The sequence below is a fragment of the Cavia porcellus genome, unplaced genomic scaffold (assembly GCF_034190915.1).
Source record: "Cavia porcellus strain 051 isolate PalLab524CR breed Dunkin Hartley unplaced genomic scaffold, mCavPor4.1 scaffold_10, whole genome shotgun sequence".
NCBI classification, from domain to species: Eukaryota; Metazoa; Chordata; class Mammalia; order Rodentia; family Caviidae; genus Cavia; species Cavia porcellus.
In genome coordinates, this window is record NW_026947493.1 from 12,046,411 (window position 1) to 12,072,934 (window position 26,524).

General features: G+C 41.3%; 1 protein-coding gene across 5 annotated transcripts in view; it reads left to right on the forward strand.

Annotated features, from left to right (window-relative positions):
* The window catches only part of Kat2b (lysine acetyltransferase 2B), a 102,599-nt gene that overhangs the window by 60,686 nt on the left and 15,389 nt on the right, over positions 1 to 26,524 (forward strand). For 4 of the 5 annotated variants that reach the window (XR_010050073.1, XM_063256999.1, XM_063257000.1 and 1 more), the window contains exons 6-12: positions 1,388 to 1,579; positions 4,750 to 4,856; positions 13,171 to 13,296; positions 15,002 to 15,138; positions 17,347 to 17,555; positions 18,639 to 18,765; positions 24,783 to 24,893. Coding sequence is in view for 4 of the 5 variants with exons in the window: in XM_063256999.1 (XP_063113069.1) it covers positions 1,388 to 1,579; positions 4,750 to 4,856; positions 13,171 to 13,296; positions 15,002 to 15,138; positions 17,347 to 17,555; positions 18,639 to 18,765; positions 24,783 to 24,893 (1,009 nt within the window). In the remaining variant the exon portion in view is untranslated. The remainder of the gene's footprint in view (positions 1 to 1,387; positions 1,580 to 4,749; positions 4,857 to 13,170; positions 13,297 to 15,001; positions 15,139 to 17,346; positions 17,556 to 18,638; positions 18,766 to 24,782; positions 24,894 to 26,524) is intronic. The other variant, XM_063256998.1, reaches the window with a different exon arrangement.

Consider the following 26,524-nt stretch of genomic DNA (forward strand, 5'->3'; position numbering starts at 1 on the left):
GGTCACAATTTCAGACTGGACAGGACACAGCACAACGCCTGACATGCCCGTTTCAGTATTACACTCGGAAAGTGAGATTGTGGTATAAATTATAAAGAGGGGAAAGTTGAGGGAATAGAAATAGTAGCAGGGACTTGAGATGGATTTCAAATCTAGGCAGGAAAGCTGACAGTAATGAAAGTTTTCTCCTCCGAAGGTGAAACGCCATTGCAATTACCGTCTCCTTACACAGGGGAAATATGTGCAGGGTAAGATAAAAAAGGAAGCCATGGGCACAATGGATGAATCCTATTTCAGTCTTCATTAAGGGGCTTCATGTTCACCGAGGCTTCCTGTAGCAGCTGTGCTATGGTAGAGAGCTCCCCCACTTTAAGCAAGAAAGGAGAAAGGGGAGCGCCTTTGAGTTTTGGAAAGCAGCCCTGTCCTAGAAGAGAATCATTGGGACTTGCTTCCAAGGATGTGTGAAATAACAATTTTTGGCCGGATTTGCCTGGTTTGGTGCCACTGTGACACACATGGTTGTGGATATGTTACTGAGTCCTGGGAATTTCAGACCTTGTGTCTTTGGGAGACAAAAAGAAAGTCATTTTTGAAATGATCTTCATTTGGTAGCTTCTGTTCTCTGAGGACGCTTCCTACACTTAATGAACTGTGTTGTCAACGTGCCCTTGAACTGCTGTCAGATTTCAAGAAAACCCCTGATTTTCCTCTGGTGTAGGCTTTTCCAGCCTCATGCAATGCTGAGGCACATGTCTGATTCTGAGTCTAGTTAATGCAGCGTGTGCACCTAGACAGCCCATGGTGGGAGTGTATTATCTCCTGCATTTCCACTGAATTTTGAGCCACCTTGAAAATTTTTGTCTTCCCAGAATAGCTTCAGTTCTCAGTGGTAGGCATTTCTAAAAATCTTCAGTTTCACTTAGAATTGGGTGGCAGGATTCTGATCCCACAAGGGGCTTCCTCAGGTAGTCCTTTATGTTTTTCTTTTACTTAAACTTCCATTTATTTGCCAGAAACATGAACTGTAGTATGTACCTTACACATGGTACCATGTGATACTCAAATCATTGAAGTACTATAGCTAATGTTTGTCCTCAATTTATAGGTAAAGAAGGGAGAGTTAGTAGCATAACAACGTTTCCAAAGTTATACCGCCAGTCAGGTGGCAAAGTGGAGGTTTGACGCCAGGGCTCATGGCGGGAGGCGGCAGAATTGGATGATGCTAACCACTAAGTGGTGCTCTTAGGGCAAGCTGATCTAATTCCCAAGTCTTCCTGGTTGGCAGTGACACTGCTGCCTGTCCTCGTAGGCCCTCTGTCTTCATTGTTGGTTCTCAGATGACCTGGGGCTTTGGGGTACTCAAGGTGCTTGTCTCCTCTTGTGGCAGGTGGCTGTGTTACTGCAACGTGCCCCAGTTCTGCGACAGTCTACCTCGATACGAAACCACGCAGGTGTTTGGGAGGACGTTGCTTCGCTCAGTCTTCACTGTGATGAGGCGACAGCTCCTGGAACAAGCAAGACAGGAAAAAGACAAACTGCCTCTCGAGAAACGAACTCTAATCCTCACCCATTTCCCAAAGTAAGGGAGGGCTTTCGCTGGTCTGTGTTTGATTCCCAGGCTTGAGGTTTCTTCTTTTCTCCTTTTTTTTTTTGCTTTGGTTGTTGTTTTAAGATAGGATCTTGCTGTGTAGCTCAGGCTGCTCTTGAACTCATGATGGTCCTCCTGCCTGAGCCTCCCAAGTACTAGGATTGCAGGCATGTACTACCATGCCCGGCTTCAGGACTGAGGTTTCAGAATACATGCCAAAGCTTGTAGATAACAGAATAAAGGATGATAGAAAAAGCATCCTGGGGGAGGGAGAAAGATTCCTTGCTATGCCTGGTGAATCTTCTTGGTTGTTTTCCAACGCCATTTATTAGCCTGACTTCACGTCACTGTAATCGCTGTTGTTTTAGTGATCTTCCCCCATCATCTGGGAGTTCTGTGCAGTGGGGCAGCATTTTGTTTTCTCTGTTCAGCTGCCAGGAGGCTGAAGAGGGGTTGGAGAGAACCCAGCAGTACAGTTTCCGTCTGCTCAGAGGTGGTAGAAAGAAGTCAGCTGCCCTCCCCACTGAGTCTCCTCTCCTTAATAAGCATTAGTAAACCACCCTGCCTCAGCCATCTCCGCCCCTCAGTCTTTGGAGACTAGACCGTGAAACTGGGCTGGCCCACAGCCTGGCCTTCCTACTTCTGTGCTCGATATCTGGGGAGAGTGGACCCGTATCCTCTCTTGTACCTGGCATCTCAGTGCTGGAGAGCCAAAACTTTGCGTTGTCTTTTCAGTGCCTGCCTCGTACTGAACCCAGAGTTTGCACCTGCCAGGCTAGCGCTTTGTCCGTGAGCCACACTCCCAGCTCCAGTATTTTCAACTGAGTGAAATGTATCAAGGCAACACAAAAGTACAACGTTACATGTACTTTTGGCCTTGTATGTGTATCTGCAGTGCCAAACACCACATGTAAGCTGAGGTTGGCTGGTGATTGATAGAGGCTTGGGGTACAGTTTATGGCTTTCTGTGGAACAGTGACAGCAGGGACTGTGTGACATAGTTGACTTGGTGGTTGTCACTCTACCTAGGTTGGCAGTTGGTAGGGGAATGAAAAGGTCTGATTTAAGCTGGGTCTGTGTCCTAGGTACGAGATAGGCTTCCTTCCTCGCCCTGTTGATTTAGGGAAGAGAATGTGTGCCAGGCATGGTGCTGTGTTCCTGTAATCTCAGCACTCAGGACACAGAGGCAGGAGGACCACTATGAGTTTGGGTTTGAGGCAGCCTGGACTACAGTGAGACCTAGAGAGAGAGAGAGAGAGAGAGAGAAAGAGAGGGAGGGAGGGAGGGAGGGGTAGGGGGAGAGGAGGGAGGGAGAGAAAATAGGTGAGAGGAGGCATTGTATTCTTTGATCGAAGACTGTTGAAATTCTGTTTGAGTTGAGAAATTAGATTTTTATTACTGAGATAGTATTACTGGATTACCCAGTTTGTCTTAGGAAAGACAGTTTTAATGGTTAAAAAGAAGTTGGATCCAAAAAACCAAACACGGTTTTCTGATAGACACTGAAAATTCTTTGGCATCTTAATTCATAATCTAAGTGCAGAGTATTTTATGGTTAATTCTCATGGGACGTGGCTGATACCAAATGTTGTACATGTATTTGAGCATCCTGATTGCATAAGGTATAAGAAAAACAGTATGTGAGAGTGAGGCACGACATAGACATCCTTGTACCTCAGGAAGGAAGATTTCGGGGTCTTCAGAGGCTCTGCAGTTTGAATGTTACCACTAACACAGATTACGAATTCTGGGCATGTTTATGTAGTTCAGTGGTTGCCTTTTGTTTTAACTGGTCTAAGCTCTTTTGCCTAGATTTTAAGGCAGTTTCATACTTCTTTATTACATTTGCCACACAAGCAGTGTTTTACGTTTCCAGTTAATAGTTGTCATTCTGTCTCTAGGTCAGCGGACAAACATAGATCCTGCCCCATAGCAAGTTTTGGCTTTTTATAGCAAATTCATTTTGCCTCTTGCAGATATTTGCTAATTATAGTGTTAGTTCTTCAACCCATATTTCTGGCATGCTTGTGCTGTTGAGCTACAAAGTCAGTGCTACTTTGTTTTTTTCTCTGTTACTAATAGCAGGTAAAAGCACCACCCACTTCTCCTTTAAATCCCTTCTGGTTGAATATGACAACATCAGGTTACGCTGGGGATTTGTACCTACAGTCTTGGCAGCAGAATCATACATTTTGGGGTCTGAGGTGCTATTTGAGTCTCGAAGTCAGAGCAAGACTCACTCCCCAGATCCTGTGCAGTCTCTGATTCTCAGATGCATTTTCATGGCTTCTGTACTTATTTTGCATCTCAAATGCAACTATTTCTTTCATTTGGCTTCTATGGGTCTTTCCTCCCATCATCTACTGATTATTTTTAAGTTGAGTAACTGCATTTCATTCAAAATGTCATAAATGTGTGTGTTGAAGAAAAGTCAATTCAGAGCATAGGGAAGAAAAAGACCAGCCTTACCATTCTGATCTACTTTTTGTCCTTCTAGTTTTCTTTGAGAAAGTGTGTCTCTGTGTAGTTCAGGATGACCTTGAACTCACTGTGTAGTCAGGCTGACCTTGGATCATGACAGTCCTCCTGCCTCAGACTTCTGAGTGCAGTGATTACAGGCTTATGCCACCACACCCTGCTTTTAGTGCATTTAGATATTTCTGTTTAGTCTCCATGTATTAGAGAAAAAACCTGAAAGAGAAATATATAGGTGTATGATAAATAAAAATAAATTAGAGAGCTTGCAGGGTTGATGTGAGGATTCACTTAGAACTTCTTAGAGTATTTCAGGCACAGAGCAAGCACTAGGTCAGTATTAGCAACTTTTTGATAATGACAGTAATGGCTACATGGGGAGCTGAAATCTTGGCTGGTCTCACTTAGGGAGACTAACACATTTTCAGTAATGCAGTGTTCTGTGTGTCTTACATTGTATCAAACTGTCCAGGTTCAAGGAGCTTAAACTTGCAGAAATGTTTTTCAAGTTTTTGAATATTCCAGGCTACTCATTTGAGTCATAATTCTCTATTGTTTAATTCTGAGTGGAAGTTGGAATCTTCATGTCAAGGTTATTGACATAGATAATTAGGCTTTGGTCACTCTAATAGTATATTAAGTTTTCTTTTGTTTGCTGTTTTAATCTTACTGTTGCATTTGTCTAGGTTTTTGTCCATGTTAGAAGAAGAAGTTTATAGTCAAAACTCCCCTATTTGGGATCAGGATTTTCTCTCAGTCTCTTCCAGAACCAGCCAGCTAGGAATCCAAACAGGTAAGTTTCTTTTGTTACAAATCTGGAGTGGGGATGGGGAACTCATGAGGCTAACCTAAAATGTTGGGCCTTATTCTGCACTCATGTGTTTTCCATCAAGAAATTTACAGCTAGCAAAACCACAAACATGGGCAAATGTTGGCATGTGTGTCTCTGTGAATTTGAGAAAGTAGTTATAAGCCTTAGTCTTGGAATTATGTCTCTATTGATGGAGTGTAGATGTGAAACAAATAATTAGCAGCTATCCGAACATAACCTCGCGGTGTACAATGCTAGCTCTACAGCCAAAACTGGGTCTTTTCAAAGATGCTTTATAGTCACAGTGAACAGCTAGGTATCCACATCAGTGGATGCTGATGGCAGGGTTGGATAGTGGGTGGAAGACAGTGGTCCTGAGGCTCAGGATATGGAGTGCTTCTGCATGGGGTCGGGGTATCTCTGAGATGGCCTTAAGCCAGCTAGCAGTATCAGTTGACATCTGAATCCCTATCTTTAATATTAGAAAGTCTTAATGAGGATATTTAATTAAAAATGCCAAAGCAGCAATCTGTATCTGTCTGTGGGGAAATGTAGTATACTAAGCTTTTATTTTGTATATTTTTATTGGCATATGTTGGCAGTACATAATGTTCATTTAGAGTCCTTGTGTGAAGTGAGTACATCTCAGTACACTAAATAAAGTCCATCCTTTTTTAGTGCACTGTGAATTTTTTAAAGTATATTTAAGAATTTATTATAAAGTTTTGCTGCAACTTTTAAAGGTGAGAGGTTCTATTATGATTTTTAAATAGAATCAAATGTATGCCTTAAAGTGTCAGCTTTCTACTTAAAATGTGTCTATATTCATGTCATTTCCATTGAGTGCAGACATGGTAAGGTGACATACAGTCATTCATGGTTAGTTTAAGAGATTGCCAGAACACTGCCTAAACATTGTTTTAGCAGCTTGAGAAAAGTACCTTGAAGGATTATAAATTGTATCTACTTGAGCCTTTACTATCTAAACATCTGCTCTTACACAGGGCTTTGTCCTTTGGGATACATCTAAGGTTTGGTCACACTAGCAAACTGAAACACTTTAATGTAAATAAATAATTTATATTAAGATTACTCATCTGTGTAGCAGCAGCAATTTTGTACAAAGGAAGCTTGACAGTATAAAAACAAGCATACTATTTGTAATAACTTTCACCCATGAAAACCGGGATTATCCCATGAACACTAGTGGACATAAAGGGAACAATTCTTTCTAAAATATTGTTGCAATTTGAGTTTTTGACAACTACAGTCCCTCCTCAGCTACCCCCGACTGTCTTTATCTCTCATTCCCATTTCCATTTGAGAATGCTCTATCTTGTTTCCTGTTATCTATCTTTTATTTTGCTACTTAGGTATAATTTGAGCTTCTTGTGTAAGAGAAACCATGCAATATTTAAGCTTTGGTGTCTGATTTATTTTACTTGATTTATTTAGCATGATGATCTTTAGGTGCGTCTATATTCCTACAGTGATACAAGTTTATCTTTTGTTATACTTCTATCTGTTGATAGAAGATAGCTGGGTCAAATGGAATTTCTCATTTTAGTTTTTGAGGAATGGCCATACTAATTTCTGCTCATTTTTAGTATGTGGGCTTGTATCACCTCCAGCAAAGGTAATTTTATTTCTTTAAAAATAGTATAGAGGTAGCCGGGCATGGTAGCTCACACCTGTAATCCCAGCACTTCGGGGACTGAGGCAGGAGGATTGTTGGGAGTTTGAGACCAGCCTAGGCCACAAGCTGAGTACAAGGGTAGCCTGAATGGCATAGCAAGACCCTGTCTCAAAAAGACAAAAAAAAAAAAAAAAAAAAAAAAAGAGGTATGATTTATAAACAATAAAATAAAGGTATAATTTGTATGCATTAACGTTCCTTCTTTTCAGTGCACTGTGAATTTTGATAAACACAGTTGGGTAAACATTGTTATCATCAAAATGTAGAGCAGTTGTACTGCTCTAGACAAATTTTTCGTGTTTCTTTGTTATGGTTTATAGCTGGATGTCCCACCAGAGCCTCATGTGCTCATACGCAGGGCTCTGGAAGATGACTGGATTATGGAGGCTTATAGCTGACTTGCTATTCAGTGGTAGGACCTGTTTGGGAGAGGTGGGCCCTTTGGGTGTGGCCTGGAAGTGTTCTTCTCCCCCTCGGCTCCTCCTGTCTCTCTTTTCCTGGTGGCCATGCCATGAGTAGCTTTCTTCCACCTAGGACCTTTCACGATGCTTTTCCTGCTCAGGAACCAGCCAACTATGGACGTGAGCCAAGATAAATGTCTTTATTAAATTATGAGTGTTGGAGATTTTATTACAGTGATAACAGAAGTGACCAATGCAGATTTTTGTACTACCAGAGAAGTGGATTCAGTGCTGTAATATTACCTGACTGTGTAGTTCAAGAGCCTTAGGAAGTGGTTCTTAGGAGGAATTTGGAAAGGTATGGAGATGCTAGCTGGAGAAACAGTCCTAGAATCCTTTAAGATGAGCTTGATGGGAGATTCTGGTTGGAGCTCAAAAGATCAGAATGCTGGTCAAAAAGGGAGATGGTAAAGACCAGGCTTAGGAGATTTCAGTTGGGAAGAAGGGTTCCATTGACAAGTTTGCTTTGAGATTTTTACTCATGTTCTGAGACTTTGTAAGACACTGAGATTTAAGAGCAGTGGACAAATTAATCTGGTAGAGGAAATTTCAAAGTAGCCCATTGTTGGAGTTGTGGCATGGATACTGTGACTACCTGTAGGTGTAATGTGACTACCTTGTAGTGACATTCAGAAGCAAAAGCCACTTAAGTTTTCAATTTTAGCTGGAGGTGCTAGCACATGCCTGCTGTCCTAGCATTTGGGAGGCTAAAGTAGGAGAACCATCATGAGTTTAAGGCTAGCATGGGTTGCATAGTGAGTTTAAGACTAGTCTGAATTACATAGTGAGATCCTATGTGAAACAAAAAGTTTGTTTTGAAAAAAAAAAAAAAGGTGACAGAGATTGAGCAAAACAGACCTTGGTTGCTGGAAAGATTAACATTATTAAAAAGTCAAGTATTTTAGATTGGTTAGATTGGAGCAATAGGAACAATAGCTTACAGGCATGTTAGGAATCAGCAAGGCCCCACCCTTCACAGGCTTAAAGTTGCAAAAGTGAAAGACTGTGCTTAAAGAAGAAAACTCCAGTGCACCATGCTTGAGAATAGCTGCCTGCAGAATGTGTTCCTCGGATTCACTTCACAGTGCCTATCCAAGCGTTTAGAGGCCTCTAGAGCCATCGCTCAAGAGAGCCTGGCTACTTCTCCATCCAGCTGGTGGCAGGCTTTTATGCAAGTCTTACGGACACATAGAATGCAAGTGTTGTGGGATTTGGGTGTTCCCCCAGAGGGCAGTGAACCCCTGAGAGGGCGATGCTGTAAGTTGTGAGGGAAATAAAAATGTAATGGAGACCCCAGGACATTGAAGAGCCAGAAATGTGCAATGTCTTAGGGAAGCCACAAGGAGGGAGTAAAGCCAGTACAAGAGAAGCCATGAGGGCTGCAACCACCAGCAGTGTCTTGGGGGCAGGACCACTCAAGCCCTTTGCAGTTCACATCTTACGGCCACAACTTGCCCCTGGTGCTGGACATGGAGCTACAGGATTTAACCTTTCCCCTCTGGGTTGCAGTCTTGCTTTGTTCCCATTGGTTTCTGTTCCACGAAAGCTTCCTTTTGCAATGGGAATGTTATCCTGGGCCTTTGCATGTCAGCCTTGGTTAATTTCTTTTTGAAGTTTTCAGCGGATTACAGTTAATGAGAGTCTGCCTTATGTCTCAAAGGAGACTTTGCACTTGGATTTTGCAGCAATGCTGAAACTGTTAGAACTTTAGCCACTCAGAGAGATGGACTAAGTGCATTTTGCATAAAGGTGATACCAAAAGTTTGGGCGGCCAGGGTAGAATGTTAGGGACCATGAATTCTAAATTGACATAGTTATCTTGTCCAGAGGCCCTCCTTGCCTTGCCTTGTGAGCCAGTTTTGGAATGTGGAAATCCTACTTCCTCTTGGCCACCATTGAGATCTTGATGGTCAGTGAAGCTGTAAGGCTCACAGAGCAGCATGAAGTCTGCTGAGGACAGTCCAGGGAAAATGAGTGCCCAGGTGTGGAGATGCAGCTTAATTTGTTGCCTTTATGGTGTTAAACTTGGCCCAGCTGTTTACAATACCCCTCACCAGGGTACAGCCCACTCACTGGCTAATAAAATAGTGGCTGGCTGGAGATTGTTGGTCTCTGTTTTCAGAGAATGTTGATTGTCCTGGAACCCTATTTCCTTGCAGTTCTTGTTTCTTGCTTCTTTTCTTTCTGGCCCTGTGCTGTAATTCTGGACAGGAGACTGGGCACTCACTGCAGAAGTCCCTGATAACTGGCATCATCAGAAGGGTCTCTGACAGTGGAATATCGTGGTTTATATCTAGATGTCTCCCAGGAGCCTCATGTGCTAACAGACAGGGCTTTTGGAAAGCGATCGGATTACAGGGATTTATAGCTGACTTGCTGCTAAATGCTATAAACCCCAGTGGTGGGGCCTCCCTGGAGCAGGCATGTCACCGGGGAGAGGCCTGGAAGATTGGTTTCTTCTCTTTTCTTCCCAGTGGCCATGCCATGAGCCGCTCTCTTCTCCTCAGGACTTCCCACCATGCCTTTGTTGCTTGGGAGGTGATCGTCTGTGGACTGAAAAGAAAACATGAATCAAAATAAACCTCTCCTATTAAGTTGTGTGTGTTAGATGTTTTGTCTCTGCCACAAGAAAAGCCACCAAGACACCCTTTGTAGTGCTTTCATCATCTGTCCCCTGCCCTGGTTACCACTAACCTTTTTTTGTTCTTAGTCTTATCTTTTCCAGAGTTTTCACATAGAAGGAATAATGTAGTATATGAACAGCTTTTCAGGCCAATGATTCCAGTTAGCAAAATGCATTCAAAAAGGTGGTTTAAAAAATATATTTTATTCAGATGTGGTGGTATAATTGTAATTGTAGAATTTGGGAGGCTGAAGAAGGAGGATTTCTGTGAGCTTGAGGCCAAGCTGAGAGACATAGTGAGCCCAGCTCATATCAATAGAACTACCTTTTGAAATTCTATCTCAAAAGAAAAAAAATTAGACCATGTTTCAATGTAAATTTAATTAACCCTAATCCTTATAAATAGAGCATGTAGGAGATTAGTTATTTTGATTTGGATCAAATTATTTTTGTTTGCATTCTCTTTTGTCTTGTCTTTTTGAGACGGGGTTTCTTTATGTGGTTCAGACTGGCCTTGAACTCACTTTCTAGGCTATACTGACCTCAGACTCACAGTGATCCTCCTGCCTCAGCCTCATAAATGCTTTGTCTGAATTCCTGTTACATAACATATCAGAACATCACTATTGCCTTTGATGTTTCATTTTAGGTGATAATTTCTTGCTTCTCTGGTCAAAACCTGTAATGCTCCAAGGCCTGTCTGTACAGGTTACAGGCTCCTGGTCGCTTGAGCAGTCCGTGTTTACTGGACACACTCTCCGTGGTTACTGGACATGTCCTCTGCATCGCTGTGTGTGTCTGTTACTTATTTTGTCTTTGTCCTCTTCTCAGCCAGCTTTCAGTTGGCCTCTGTCCTGTAAACATTTCCCTGATTTCTTCCATGTCCTCCAGAAGGATGTTTCTCCTTTCTTCCACACTTTTGTAAAACCTTAAATGTGGCTGTATAGTAAACCAACCAGGAAGTGCTGACACACACTGAATGGTGAGTGCCATCCGGAGAGTGTGTGTGTGCTGTGGGAAGCCTCGACTTTCGCGCTTTTGAATGCACCCCAGGCGATGGTGCAGTGCAGCAGCATTTGAGAACTACCGTGTCCAGTGATGCTTGCCTCATGTTATCCTGGTCCTGTGTTTTCTGTAATACTTTTCTGTGATATGAATGCAGCTCTCTGATGATCAGAAGCTCTTTGCTACGATGATGACAATGACAACAATGATAATAACAGATACATCCATGGTGTGCTTACCTGCTCACCATCCCTGGGACACTAGAATCATTGTTACCTGTATGAAGCTAAAGAAACAGGAACTCAGGGGGCAGCAGCACATTGCCCTGGATGAGCACTTGTGGGGATGGAGTGAGTTTCCCATGCAGGACTGCTGAGTTCCTAATTCCTCCACTGTATTCAGAACTGAAGTTGACTACCGCGTCACACTATCTTGCACTGTGAGTGTGCAGCAGAGAGGTGTAGAGGGAGTGCGTGGAGAACACACTTCCCCTCCTCAGGCAGGGGCTGCCAGCGCTGTCAGCAGATTGACTTAATTCTCTTACAGTGTCTCTGGAGAGGATTTCTCTCTGTGAAAAAAGTGCCTTTGATCCTTGCCTGCTCAAAATCTTCCCAATCCCCTCAAGGTCTAGCCTCATGCCACTACTGTGGCGCAGGATAGAGAAGGCAGACATTGTCCCTGGCTCTGAGGAAACCTTATGTCTATTTCTGTAGCTAAGGCTCTCCTCATGTAAACTGGATGTATACTGTAGTGTTACCTGGAGCTGTCAGAAGTGGGCTGTCGTGTGTCTGTCTGCTCTAATTGCAATGCCTTCTCTTTGGGAGAAAGGAGTGTAATCATCTACTTAATTGCCATGTCTGCACACTGGTGCAGCTGTAATAAATGACGTTCATAATGATGGCTCTAAAGTTTGGTAAGATACTTCGATGTCTTTGTAATCACCAGAGCTTCCTCTTTGTGCACAGTCATTCCAGTGCACATTGAAATTCAGAAGGTCTGAATACTGGAAGGAAAAAATTTGCAGTCTGGTACTCTAATATATCCTGATCATTCCTTTTTTGAGATTGGGGTCTTGCTGTGTTTGCCTGGTTGCCCCCAAACTCTGGGACTCAAGCGATCATCTAGGTTCAGCTTACTGAGTAACTAGAACTATAGGAATGCACCAATACCTGGCTTTATTTGGATCCTTTACCTACCGCTGCTGTTCGGTTAAAGGTGTGTGGATTGGTAGCTCACTGTTGCTTAGTGTACTGGTTCCATTACTGTCTTGGCCATTGAAAACGTTCTCTGCAGACTCAACTGTGGCTGCATCCAGGCTTAGGTGAGCGTTCTCTCTGGCCCTCTGCACTGCTGTGCTGTGTTGCCCGTGTGCCTAGTGTTACGGAAAGCGTAATGTTTTGCCATGTTTCCCTTTTGATCCCCCACTACCCCTTTTCTGTGTCTTGTCTATTTTCCTTTTTTTTTGGTGGTGGTGGTGTGGACCCAACCCAGGGCTCATGTAAGCTAGGCCGGTGCCCTTCACCTGCAGCCCATTTTATTTTATATTATTATTATTATTATATATTTTTTTTAGCATTGGCAAAGTTTATTTGAAAAGGGGAAGGTGAAGAGTAAGGGAGAAACTAGCTCTGCAGACTGAGCTTGGGCTGAGTAGAAGAGGAAAAACAAGATAAAAGTACATGCAGAAGGACATGGGGCGGACACCAGGAGGACAGCCGCAGCAGCCCCTTCTGTTCTGAGACAGCGTTTGCTGAGTGTCTCGGGCCAGCCTTAAACTTGCTGTTTTTCTGCCTCAGTCTCCTGAGTAGCTGGAATTACACGATTCTCTTTCTTGCTAATCTGGTCTTCATCAAAATTATTCCCAGGATTTGTTTAGACTTAACACATGAACTATCCTCAGTCCATTAGTATCTGATGTCTGCCAAATGATGATAAAAAAACTCAACTAATTCCTTTACTTACTCATTGATGTTTTCTGTATTAAAAGGTTTGCCGTCTTATTATTTATTCATGTCTTTTATTTTCTATTCTAGTCCATGAATTATAATCCAATATTGTCCTTTTTTTTGTTTTTAAAGTAGTACTGAACCCATACCTTCCAAATGAGCTACAGCCCCATTTTTTTTTTTTTTTTTTTTTTTTTTTGTCTTTTTCGTTTTTTATCGGTACCAGGGATCGAACTCACGACTGCCTGCTTGCAAGGCAGGCGCTTATGCCGCAGAGCTAAATCCCCAGCCCCTACAGCCCCATTTTTACTTGTATTTTGAGACAGTCTTGTTAAGTTGCCCATACTGGGCTTAAACTTGAAGTCTTCCTGTTTCAGCATTCCAGAGAGCTGGCATGACTGGTGTGCACGAGTGAGCCTGGCTCGTTACTGTCTTTGTTTTCTTAAGGTTCTAGGGCTTTTCTTTTCAAGATCTTTTTATAGCATTGGGAAGGAATGGGGTTTTTGGCTCCATATTGACTGAAAAGGACTCATCTTCCTACCTGCTTTTCTTTTTCACCGGGCAGTTATCAGTCCACCTCCTGTGGCCGGGACAGTGTCATACAATTCAAATTCGTCTTCCCTTGAGCAGCCAAACGGAGGCAGCACCAGTCCTGCCTGCAAAGCTTCCTCCGGACTTGAGGCAAACCCAGGTAAGCGCTTTTTTTTTTTTTTGTCTTTTTCCTTTTTATCGGTACCAGGGATCGAACTCACGACTGCCTGCTTGCAAGGCAGGCGCTTATGCTGCTGAGCTAAATCCCCAGCCCCAAACCCAGGTAAGGTCTTAAGTGGTGGGTGAGAGAAGGTTGAGACTTGCCCTGGGAGCTCCGTTCTCTGTGAAATGCTGGTGGTGGACTTAGCCTCACTGCAGAGGGTGCATGGCTAGGGTTCCAATGGCTGGAACCCACTGTGTATCAGGCTTCGGTTGGTTATTTCTGAATAACATGCTGATTGCGAATGCAGTTGGTAAAACCATCATAGGTCATCTATTTGGTCTCACCCAGCCTTGGTGCAGCTGAATCATGAATCTGCCCATTACCTGAGGCCTCTGTTGTGGATGTGGCTTTGTATTTATGTGGAAACAACTCCATTCCACATATTTCTCATTATCCTCTTCGGTCTGTTGTTTATTAGCAGTACCTGTCCTGCTTGTGCTGATGGCAGAAACACCAGAGAGTAAGCAGAAATATGCACTTTCTTAAAGCTGGAACTCAAATGTTAAACAATCACTCCTATCTCATCCTGTCATCTAGGTGGGATTACAGGTGTACACCACCACGCCTGGCTGTGCTTGTGTCTTTTTGATAACAGGGTTTCACTCTGCAGTTCAGGCTGGCCTTGAACTCACTTTTTAGCCCAGACTGGCCTTAAACTAAGTACCATGAAAAAGGGAGAGAAGACCTTATATAAAAAGTACCAAATACTTAGCATGTACCACTATTCTCTCTGTCACTTCTAAGGCAGGCACTGCTAATAAATGAAGAATCTTTTCGCCAGTAAGCTGAGATACTTTATTATTAAAAATAGTATTAGTGACTTGCGCTTGCACAATGAGAGGTATAAACCTCAGCTATGAAATAAATAACTTGGCAGCATTACTTTTAGTGAATCAGGAAATTTGGAGTCTTGCTGACCAAATGTTTGAAAATATTCTCACTTACCTCCAAAGCCACAAAATGTTATGTAGACACAAACTGAGTTAAAACCATTTAGTAAATAATACATAATAGTTATGGAAACATCTGTGTACAAAGTATGTTATATTAATATTAACATTCATTCATTGATTCATATACAGAGTTTTGCTATGTAGTCCATTCTGGCCTTGAACTTTTTAGCCCAGGATGGTCTCAAACTCAAATCTCCTGTGTCAGCCTTCTAAGTGCTGGGATTACAGGTGTGAAATCACCCCCCCCCCCAAAAAAAAAAAAACACCTTATTTAGGCTATAAAGCAGGTTTCCAAAATTTTTGACATTTTAGTGCCATGTGGACTCTCCTTTCTCACTACAGAGGGTCTATAGTAGAATTACTAGCTAGCAGTGATTGAGCCACCTTTTGTACTCGCAAGCGAAGAAGCATGTGCTTTTGTAGCTCATCTGTCAAGCTGAACAGTTACCACCATAGAAAAGTTATCGTATAATACCAGGAAATACTAAGAATGGATCTGGGCTGCAATTACTGGGATCTCCTCGCATCTCCTTCCTGCCTGCTGCCCTCTCCTTTTGTTCTGGGAAAGAAGAGTAAACCTTTACACCAGGGCCATCAGTGCTAATAGAAAATCAGTTGGAGTAGTTGGCATGGAGTGTCTGTTTGCTTTTTAAAATCATTCATTGTTTGTCTTATTTTGATCACCATAGGAGAAAAGAGGAAAATGAATGATTCTCATGTTCTGGAGGAGGCCAAGAGACCCCGCGTGATGGGGGATATTCCTATGGAATTGATCAATGAGGTCATGTCGACTATCACAGACCCTGCCGCAATGCTGGGACCAGAGGTCAGTGGGTAAACCCCTCTTCTCCACTCCTGCTCTCAGAAATAGGGGAGGGATTGCAGAGAACTAGGTGCTACCATGGTTACAGTGAACCTGGTGCTCATGGGGACGTAGGAAGTGACTCCCCTGGAGTATCAGTCACGTAGAAGGCCACATTCTACCATTCTCTCACAATTGAAAACCTTTTTGTCTTGAAGAATTTCAAAGCCTGATAAATGCTCCAAAAATTTTGTATTAAAAATCCACAGACTTCTCTAAATTCAGCAGTTTTTAATGTTATACTACTTTTGACTTCTCTGTCCTTTTCTCTATGTTGGGAACCATTTAAATCATTTCAAAGTTAAAAACAGATGTTGTAACACTTCACCTCTGACCTTGCTTACCATTATTATGTGTTTTATAATAATGAGGCTAATGCCAGACTGACAAACTGTAGCCTGCAGGCAAGATCAATTTTTACTGAAGAATTATCTGTGGCTTCCCTTTTGGGGGGGGGGTGATCTTTTTGAGACAGGGTCTTGCTGTGCAGTTCAGGCTGGCCTTGGGCTTACTTTGTAGCCCAGGTTGGGCTTGAACATGCCAACAATCCTTCTGCCTCAGCCTCCCTCCTGCTACAGGAATGCATCACCACCCCCGGCTCTGTGGTTTCTTTTGTACACTACAAAGCAGATTTGAATAATTGAGGAAGGGAAAGTGTGGTTCACAAAGCATAAGATACTTATCATCTGACCTGTCCTGAGAACTTTCCAATCTGTGATATACTGGGTAGCTCACGTCCTAATTCCTCATCTATCCAATTGGGTCCTTTTCTATTGGTTGGCAATCAAACATTGCATCTAGCTTTTTATTTCTTGTCTCCTAAAACAGTTTTCTAGCCTCTCTTTGCAATGCTGTCATTGATGAACCTTGTTCACTGATTTTGCATACTGTCCTCCTGCTATTTATATTAGTGTGACTGCTTACAAATAACTAGGTACATTCAAATACAGCATTTTCAGTAAAAGTACTGCTGTCATCTCATTGCACTACATCCAGGGAAAGGGTAGTTTCAGACATTTGTTAAAGCTTTCAGGAAATGAAGAAACATAATTTGAAAACAACTTTTTATATCTTCAGTGTCACAGTACTACATCGCAGTATTAATTTTTTTGTTATCGTATTTCCTTAGGTATTTATTTTATAATGTTGAGGGTAACTCAGAGAAGTGAAATGTTGTAATAGATTTCATAAAATTAGTCTTTGCACATCTTTCTAGATGTCCAGTCTTTGGGGATTTAAAACTGTGTAGTTCATTGTGTCTGCTTGGCTTTTAGGGGTTTGGTAGCTTTGCAGCTTAGCTGAGCGTAGCTTTTCAGCTGTGAAGTGAGAAAGCAGCCAAACATTTCACATTGTGAGAGGTGCACTTAGTATCCTGGAGCTGGCTTATGTTGACATTTTGCCCAAGAAAACTGTTAAATTTTCAGGATTTTTCAGAGCTGGTCGATAAGTTCCTTGCTAGTTTGAAATTGCATGTAGCCACTCCAGCTATAGATCAATGAAATAAGTAAGTGCTAGCAGGTAAGACTTTCTTTTCCCTGAGGAGCTATTCGTTGATTGTGTACCTCCTGCGCACCAGTGGGTGGATTCAGGAAGGTGACAGCATGGTTCAGTGTGGGCCAACAGATAATCCTTGGGAAGAACGCTGTCCTCTAAAAAGAAGTGCTAATGTTAAACAGGACTGCTGCTCTTTGACCTGTGATGAGAATTCGGTATCTGTCTTATCAAGGGCAAACTGACAGCACACACCCGACCTCCTTTCTCATCACTCTTTAAAAATAATTTTCATTGGAAAACTACTGCATTTGTTCTTGAACACATGTCCCCCTCTGCCTTTGCATAGCAGTAACAGTTGAGTGGTTTGAGGTACAGACCTTACGGCTCAAAGCACCTAAGATATTTCCTGTCTGGCCTTTTACAGCAAAGTTCATTGCTGCTTAGTCCCTTCCACATGTCACACTTAGATTTCTCACAGTGCGTTATCTACCTGTTCTGTGTGGTCTTCATAACTCGAGTGTGTGCCTGTGTATGTGTCTGCGTCCACGTGTGCATGCGTTCAGTACCTTTAAACACATGTCTCATTAGCACAAAGAAGGGAAGCTTTGAGTGTCCCATCTCACTGTCTTAATTAAAAGCAGAACTTTGCATTCTTTTTCCCTGTTTCTTGCTTCCCAGACCAATTTTCTGTCAGCACATTCGGCCAGGGACGAGGCCGCCAGGCTGGAGGAGCGCAGGGGTGTGATTGAGTTTCACGTGGTTGGCAATTCCCTGAACCAGAAACCAAACAAGAGGATCCTGATGTGGCTGGTCGGCCTGCAGAATGTGTTCTCCCACCAGCTGCCGCGCATGCCCAAAGAGTATATCACACGGCTGGTCTTTGACCCGTGAGTTGGCTTCGCTTTTCCTGCTCCATTTAGTCGCTGGTAGCTTCCTACCAGTCCTGTTACTTCCTGTCCTGTGGATGCAAAGCTATGCAGCAGACGATTTTTATACCAAAAAATTAAATTTTAAACAGTCTGTAAACGTTCTTATGAATAGCAGTGAAGCTCTGTATTTTAAACTGGTGGCTACTTTCTTCTCCTTCATTATTGCAGTTAGAGAATAGAAACACCACGAAGTAGTCTCAGTGTTTTTGTAGTTAAAACATTGTTGGTTTTGGTGTCTTAACAGGGTACCATTGGTGCCCAGGTCTGTAAACATGGAAAAATTACTGTTCTGTAAGAACTGTTAACTTTGTAAAATCCATTGCTTTTAAAAAAGTAACAATATAAAACTAAACTTCTTTAATCGAATGTATTTAAACATATATGACCCAACAGCCTTTGTAAGCTGTAATTCCTACATGACAGTTCCGGGTGATACTATTCACAGAGAGAAGGTCTGATAGGATACCTTAATGCAGGGTTTGGCAAGTGGTACATGTGAACTGGTATTCTTTTTTGGTCTTTTTGAGACAGGGTCACTTTATACAGTTCAGGCTGGCCTTGAACTCACTTTGTAGCCTAGGCTGGTCTCAAAACTTACAAACGATCCTCCTGCCTCAGCTTCCTGAGTGCATGAGCCACCACACCTAGTGAACTGGTATTCTTTTCCACAATATTTTTGAGTAAGAAGAAATTCTTCAGAAACATGGCACATTTGATGATGGCTTTGTGCCCTTTTCCTGAGCCCTGGGGCATTGGGTGTCTAGTCCTGGTCACCTCTGCACTTCCTGTGTTTGTGTTTGTAGACTACAGGTACTTCTTAGGGAACTTGTGTTTTGCTTTGATGGGAAGTCTGATGAGGTTCTGTCCTGCTGTAGAAAGTTCAGGTGAGAGGATGGTTTAATTAGATAATGGCAAGAAGAAGGAAGTTTTCAAGAGACTCGAGACATGATTCCTTTACTGGTTAGTGAATCAGGAGTACTCCCGAAGGTATATTTGTGCAATCAAGATGGTTAAAATTTTGACTTAATCTTACTCTTTCAGGAAACACAAAACTCTTGCTTTAATCAAAGACGGCCGTGTCATTGGTGGTATCTGTTTCCGTATGTTCCCATCTCAAGGATTCACAGAGATTGTTTTCTGTGCTGTCACCTCAAATGAGCAAGTCAAGGTAAGAGAGCCCTCTAAGGTCTTTCAAGAAAATTAGAATTTGAGTTTCTTTACTACAGCTGCAGAGCTTGAGAAGCTCTCTCTGTGCCATGTTCGGAGGAGGTTCAAAGTGGAGGTCAGGCCTGTCCACGAAGAGTTCTCTCGTGGTGAGTGCATGTGTAGATGTACGAGGAGGGTAAACTGTGCCATGTACCAACATGTAGGGTTATGTCAAGGCTTTGTTGGACGCTGGGACAAAGTACAGGCACAATGTGCAACCCTATATGGATCACAGTTGTCGTCTATAGCAAAGGAAATGATGCTTGAAAGTCAATCTCAGTGTTGATTTTTAATTTACACACAGTGTGTACATGCTGTACACACAGTTGCACACACTGACTTACACATGCAAACACACACATAGACACACATACCTGACAACACTGAACCACCAGAGAGGATGATGCAGATAAGGATTTATGTAGTTTACCTTTCAGAAAGTCACATGACTTTCTCCCTAAAGGCGGACAAGGACTAAAGTAATTCTGTAAGGGAGCTCACAACACATTGGAATAAACGGATGAGGCATTCATGTAAGGTTTGGGAAGTGTTAGGCGCCTGCCTCCTCTCCTTCCCTTTTCCCCCTTTCCCCTTTTCCTTACTTCTATGCCCCCCCTTTGTTCCTTCCCTTCTTTCCCTTCCTTTCCCTTGTTTTTCACATCGCCCACTTCTCAAGTTGTCCTTGGTATGAGTCTCTTTCTCTGAGAACTGTGCCCACGTTTTAGTGATGGTGGCTGGTTGGCTGGTGAGTCTACCATTTAGCAGACATAGCTGTCATCTAGACTTTGTTGTGTTCTACTCTGCTACGCTTAGGAAAATGAAACCAGAAAATGGATCTTTATTTGGGGAGCCCTAAAGAATATTGTGCAAAAATATGATAGATTATAGAAATGCAAAATATATTGTGCAAAAATATGATAGATTATAGAAAGCTAAGCAGATCATTATTAGGTGGTTGCTAAGAAAGCTTATTGTAAGGTCTAAGGTGATGCTGTCCTGTGGAAGTACAACTTGCAAATACTAGCCACCAAAGTACTTTCCAGTGCCCTAGTAGGTACATTGTTTAAAAAGGAAATAGAAACAGGTAAAGTTGATGTTTTATTTTTTTTTTTAAGAGAGGGTCTCACTGTGTAGTTCATGCTGGTCTTGAACTCACTGTGTAGCCCAGACTGACCTTGAACTACCAGTGATCCTGTTTTCTCAGCCCCTGAGTGCTGGCGCTACAGGCGTGCACCAACACACCCAGCCTACTTTTAACATTTATTTTACCAACTATTCATTGTCACGAAGAATTATTTGGACTGCTTACATTATTATTACTATTTTTTTTTAAGTTCAACTCAGCTTTTACATTGAGCTACATACATTTTTAGCCCTTTTTTATTTTAAAAATTTTTCTTTTTTAAAATTTCACTTCTGGTTTATTTGGAAAGTGAGTTAAAACTATAAAGAGTAAGCCATAAAATAAATGAAAAAAGAATTCCTCTTTTCCAGGTAGTTTGTTGTAGAGCTCATAGCTACATGTATCTAATCCATACCTGATACCCAATGGACTGCAGATGGACTAATAGCAAGCAAACTGTCCATCTTGCCTCATCCAAAATATTTGTCCCTCATCTTATTTTTTTGTATTTTAAAGAGAAAAAAAGATAAACAATGAAACTGAGTTTCATAACAGGTTAGTAGGCAGCTATAATAGTTGATACATTGTATATTGTCTTCCTAGTAGGTCTTGAGAGTACAGGATGTAGGCATGATACCTTGTCTAAATAATATTAGCACAAAACATTCTTCTCAAGTAACAAATAGAAGCTGAATAATTATCTTAACTGAAAACAATATGTATATTGTCTTGTTTTCCCCTTTTTTCGCTTTCTTCCTTTCCCCTATCATAGTTTGTCTTTTCTTTTGAACAGTTTATTTGTTTTGTTTTATGGGAACTGGAAATCAAATTCAGGACTTCATGTCTTTGAGGCAGGCGCTGTGCCACTGAGCTAAATCCCTGGCCCTAGACTGTTTGTTTTGAGTCCTCAGTATGTTGTCTAGACTGCCTTTGACTTTGCAGTCCTCCAGCCCCAGCTTCTCAGTGTCCTGGGGTCACAGGTAGATACCCCATGTTAAGGTATCATGTGCATTCTCTGTGTACTCAGACAGCCTTTATATCATCAGTGCATTCTGTGCAGCTCGGCGCAGGTTGGACAGCCTGAGAGCCGCATTTCAAGTGCGTGATAAGCCTGTATGGGACTGTGCAGGTCTAAGGACTGTGTTGATTCTTCAACTTCAAAGAAGCAGTGTCATTTGCAAAACCCAAAAATGAGTTCCTGGAAGGGATCATTCTCTGGGTTAGGGCTGCAGGCGATGCTATGGGTACTTGGCTCTCATTAATAGCTTTGCTTTCTAGTCTCAGAGCTAGTTGTAGCTACTGTGATGTATTTATTGTCACAAAGCACAAGGGGAGCCTTTGTGTTGGACTCCAAGCATCAAAGGGCAGATACAATTCAACAGTGTCACATTCATCATCCTGACTGGGAAAGGAAGATGCAGATTTACTGAAGACTGGCACTTAGGGATTTCTTGGTGTATCTTTAGGTGGTGCTATTGCAGTCTTTGTCACCCCCGCCAATAAAAGTCCAGGAACCCAGACTTTTTAAACATCCTGAGTTTAGGCCTTTACATGCCAATAAAAAAAAAAAATCTTGACTTTTTGTAGAAGATTTAGAAAATATTTTCGGTTTATGATTCCAGAGAGATTGTACCGTTTTTATTTACAGAGATAGCTGTACCAAGTACCTGGTTTGGAAAAGTTGGGCACTGTTAGGGTTACTGCAGGGAAACTTAAGGTATTTAGCATGCATTTTGGGTACTTAATACTTCCCAGAAAGGCAGTTCATTTTTTCTTTCTCAACCATGTAATTTTCTAAAAATTTCATGGAAAGTAGCCAAACATCACAAACCCAAGTAGGAAGAAGTGGGGGGAAGTCGCTTTTTGTAATTGACTTGAAAATGCAGTTTTAGAAAATGGAAACCAGTCTTTCAAAACCAAATAGAATTGATGCAAGTTGTGTACAGTTCTTTCTTTAATTTCTTGGTCTTTTTGCTATCTTGTGTCATTCCTTAATGATTAATGCATGACTCCTGTGACATGTGCTGCCCTCGATATGTACCTTTTTATATGCTTGGAGTCTGAGATAAAGATGATTGAACTTTGCCAACTAACTCATCGCTCTAAACAACATGAAACTGCTACAACACAGGGTAAAACTGAATGCGTCCCAATTACAGTAGCTTATGTTTGTAAAAACAAATTTGTAAGTAGAGATCTTAAATTTATTAAAATAAGGCATTTTGGAGAATCCAGCTTATACACCAATTATTGTGCATATTTTACAGGGAATGTGACAGTATACTGAGTACTTTGTTGACACTTTGGTGACTAGATGAGACCAGGGGCTGCTTGGGATAGGTCATGTGAGTTTCCATATACTTGCATGGGAATTTTTTTTCTTTTGTCTTTTGAGAGAGTCTCACTATGCAGTTCAGGCAGGCCTTGAGTTCACTTTGTAGCCCAGGCTGACCTTGAACTCTCAACGATCCTCCTGCCTCAGCCTCCCAAGTGCTGGGTTATAGGCATGCGCCACTACGCCCAGCATGCATGGGAATTGAAACCAGGGCCTTTTGTCCTAAGCTACATCCCCAGCTCTTTTTATTTTTTTATTTTAAGACAGGGGCTCTTTGTCTTTATTTTAAGGCAAGGGTTGAACTTGTAATCCTCCTGCCTCAACTTCCCAGGCCTGGCTTCTTTTTCACCAGTGTAGGTACAGATATACTCCTCTGTACCAATGATACACAATAAAAATACCAAATGCAAATCACATATGTAATTTTAAAATTTCTAGTAAGTCTGTTACTAAGAGTAAACAGAAACAAGTGAAATTAATGCTTTATTTTACCTAATATTTTCAAAATAGTAACATATCAGTATATAACAAGTATAAAATGTTAATAAGAATTTTTTCTTAGTGTGTGTGTATTTACATTCCAGCACATCTCAGCTTGATTTAGTCACATTTCAGTTGCTCAGCAGTCATGTGAAACCAGTTGCTGTTCTGTAATTATGTGTTTATGTGTATCTTCTTTATTTTACTGTGATCTCCTCAAGGAGAGAGATTTTCCATTTGTCTGTTTTTGGAGGATTACTGGTAATCGAACTCAGGACCGCATGCTTGCCAGGCAGGTGCTATACCACTGAACTATATTCCCAGCCCCTCCATTTTTAAATTTTTAGTTTTTTGTCTTTGTGACAGGGTCTTGCTGTGCAGTTCAGGCTGGCCTTAGACTCACTTTGTAGCTCAGGCTAGTCTCGAACTTGCAAACGATTCTCTTGCCTCAGTTTCCTGAGTGCTGAGATTATAAGTGTGTGCCACCACACCTGGATTTTCCATTTTTCTTTTTATTCAAATTTTATTAAAACTCAGAAAGTGTTTCAGTATTACGATATGTTTGGGGAAAGCTAAGGTGTCTTTGGCTAGTATCAATGGAAGAGGTAATATCTAGAAGAGGGAGTTGAGAGTTCCTTCCCCTTTACAGAACAGAGCATCACCTGGTTATTATTATTATATCTGGTCCAGGACCCAAGCTTCAGGAAGGCATTGTTACTTTGAGGAAAGCTTTAAAAAAAGTGATTAGGTTGATAAGAGGTTTCCTGGCGCGTTATATAAGAAATAACTGTAACCTTGATGATTTCTGGCTTGGGCTTTGGATGTGAAAGTGATGAGCATAAATGAGTCTAATCTTCAAGGGCTTGAAAAAGGTGTTAAAAGCAGAAACGAGCCTTTATAACTCTTACGAAGAAGCCTAACATTAATAGTAGAAATAATGAAGGTTCAGATCTCAGGTGGGCATTAGGGTTAGGGTACAGCACTTAAAAATAAATTGGTCTGTCTGAGGGCCACCCTACACTAGAGCTGCAGGACCAGGGTGCCAGAGGACTCCAGCTTCGATGGGGAAGGGAGTTAGACCGGGTGACTCCCAAACATCCTTTGAGGGGCTGTGGTTCTGTGAGATTGTACCTGTGAACACATCCAAGTTCTTACTATGTGAAGATATGCATTTCTAGATGTTTAGATTTATGTCTTTTTATGAGATTCTGAAACAATCACATTAAATTTCTAGATTTTTGTCTGAACTTTGCATGTCACTGAAAGAACCAGGACTTGGGTATTTTTTTTATATTCAAATTACTCACATATTCAGCACTGTTCACTGTTTTTACTTTCCAGTGTGTTTTGTCTCAGAGATTCTGGGTTTCTTGGTCCTTGCTTAAGGCTGAGTGAAACACTGCGTAGATGGTGATGTGATTTTATAGAAGTGTCGCTGAAATGTGGTATTCGGCAAACATTTGGATTAGTAAATTACTAATGAAAGTTTACACTTTTCATCTCAGATTCTGAAATGCTTGAAAGATTGAACAGAGATTCATAATCAACTTTTACTCCACACACTTGTATATTAATATTCAGCAAATAATTTTTAGAACTAAACTGTAGCCTTTGTGCGTTATTTTTAAAGAACTGGAAACATCTATTTCCTTCTTCGCTTTCTCCCTCCGCCCTTCTTCTTTCCTGTTTTTTTGTTTGTTTGTTTCTTTGGAGTCAGGGTCTCACTGTGTGGTACATGCGATCCTTGATCTCATGGTGATCTTCTTGCTTAGCCTTCTGAGTGCCGGACATTATAGGTATATGCCACCATGCCTGGCTGGGAACATCTGTTTTCAAATGATGATTTTATCTTGAACCAGGTTTTTAGTTTTGTAGCTTATTTTCAAAGTTCAGAAATTCCTAACAAGTTGTTAATAATGTATTTCCTTTATATGAGGTCCTGCTTGATATAATTTATTAAAACACAAACTCCTGGGAAGCCTCTAGGGATTTCTTTTCTCTAGAACCTAGCATATTTCTCTGTTTACTAACTTGCACACAGGGCTACGGAACTCACCTGATGAATCATTTGAAAGAGTATCATATAAAACATGACATCCTGAACTTCCTCACATATGCAGATGAATATGCGATTGGATACTTCAAGAAACAGGTCAGTGTCCCCCTGGGCAGTATTTTTGTGTTATTCATTTTATTAAAACACATTTCAGATCGCTTCCATCAAAATACATTTTTTCTTCACCAGTTCCTACTGTGAAGGGCACACATAGGTTTTGCAAGGCATATGCCAAAAGTAAACTTCCAACTGAATTAGAATAACTGAGTACTGGGTAACTATTTGTTGAGTGAATGAATGCTTGCAATCTGGGATTAAAATATAGTAAAGCATCTTTACATTCTAGAATGTGGTATCGGAGACAGAGAATTGCCCAATTCTGGGTTTGTAGGGTTTCCTGTGAATCAGGGAAATGGGTCTGGCCTCCGGCAGGCCTCACTCCTAACAGCAGCGAGGCTGTGCCAAAGCTTACGAAGCGGCACAGACCAATCTTTTTTGCAGCACATGGTAGCCTGCAAGCTTTGTTGCCTTTTTAGTATTTATCAGAAGTTTTTCACCTTCTGAGAGGTTATAAAGATTATTCTTTGGTTGCATATACTTTTTCATAGTGGTTTATAATTGCTAAAGATTTTGTATGAACTTTATTCTAGTGCTGTAATCACATCCAGAGTCTTTTGTACAATTGACAAGTGCTTTACCGCTGAGCTACAACCCCAGCCTTAGATTAAGTTTCCTGACTAGAGTCTTTTGCAGTCATTGTACACTAGCGCATGACTGTCATCTCAGCACTTAGTACGTGGAAGCAGGAGGATTATGAAGTTTGAGGTCAGCCTGGGCTATTTAGAGAGTTCAGACCAGGCTGAACTATAGAGCAAGAGTGTTTCAAAAAAAAACAGCCAGCCAACCAAATAAAACACCCTCTCAAAACAAACAAAAACAAAACCAAACATTAAAAAAAGAAAAGAAAATTTTGGAAAATGTGTTAAAATATAAAGAAGGAAAAAAATTGTTTATAAGTCTACAACCCAGAGAAATTTGCTTTGTTTTACACTTCTACTATTTTATTTTCTGTGTACATGTAAATGTTAAAATTGGCTCATACCTTGTAGGTAGTTTTAGTTACTTACCTCGTTAATGTTACTTGATTATTTTTCATTTAATTTTTTGTGGTTTGCTGTGATTTTGTTGTATAAAGAGAAAACCTAATACCCCCTTTTGGGGTACTTAGATGTTTTTTATAGTAATATAGAAGTGTCTGCGTGCTTGCATGCATATGTTTGTGTGTTACCTTCATTGGTGGTAATTTGTGTAGAGTAAATTTCTAGTAGTGATTCCCAGAAAGTTTTAGGGTTTCTGTTAGGTATTTCAAATACAGAAACTTTTTTGTGGGGTGGTGGAGACAAGGTTTCACTGCGTGGTTCAGGCTGCTCCTGAACTCACTCTGTAACCTGGGCTGGTCCTGAACTCGCAGTGATTCTCCTGCCTCAGCCTCTCAAGTGCTGGTATTACAGGTGTGTGCCACCATGTATAGCCACAGAAACAATTTCTGTTTTCATCAGCAAAATATAACGGGGCTCAGGAAAGTAGTTGATAGTTGAAAAAAAATTTTTATGTTTTTCCCAGGTAACACATTATATATTTTTGAATGTATTGCTTATTGCACGATTTCACTTTATTTTCCCATGTTTATTGGCCTTTAGTATTTATCTACTTTTTTGCACTGCCAA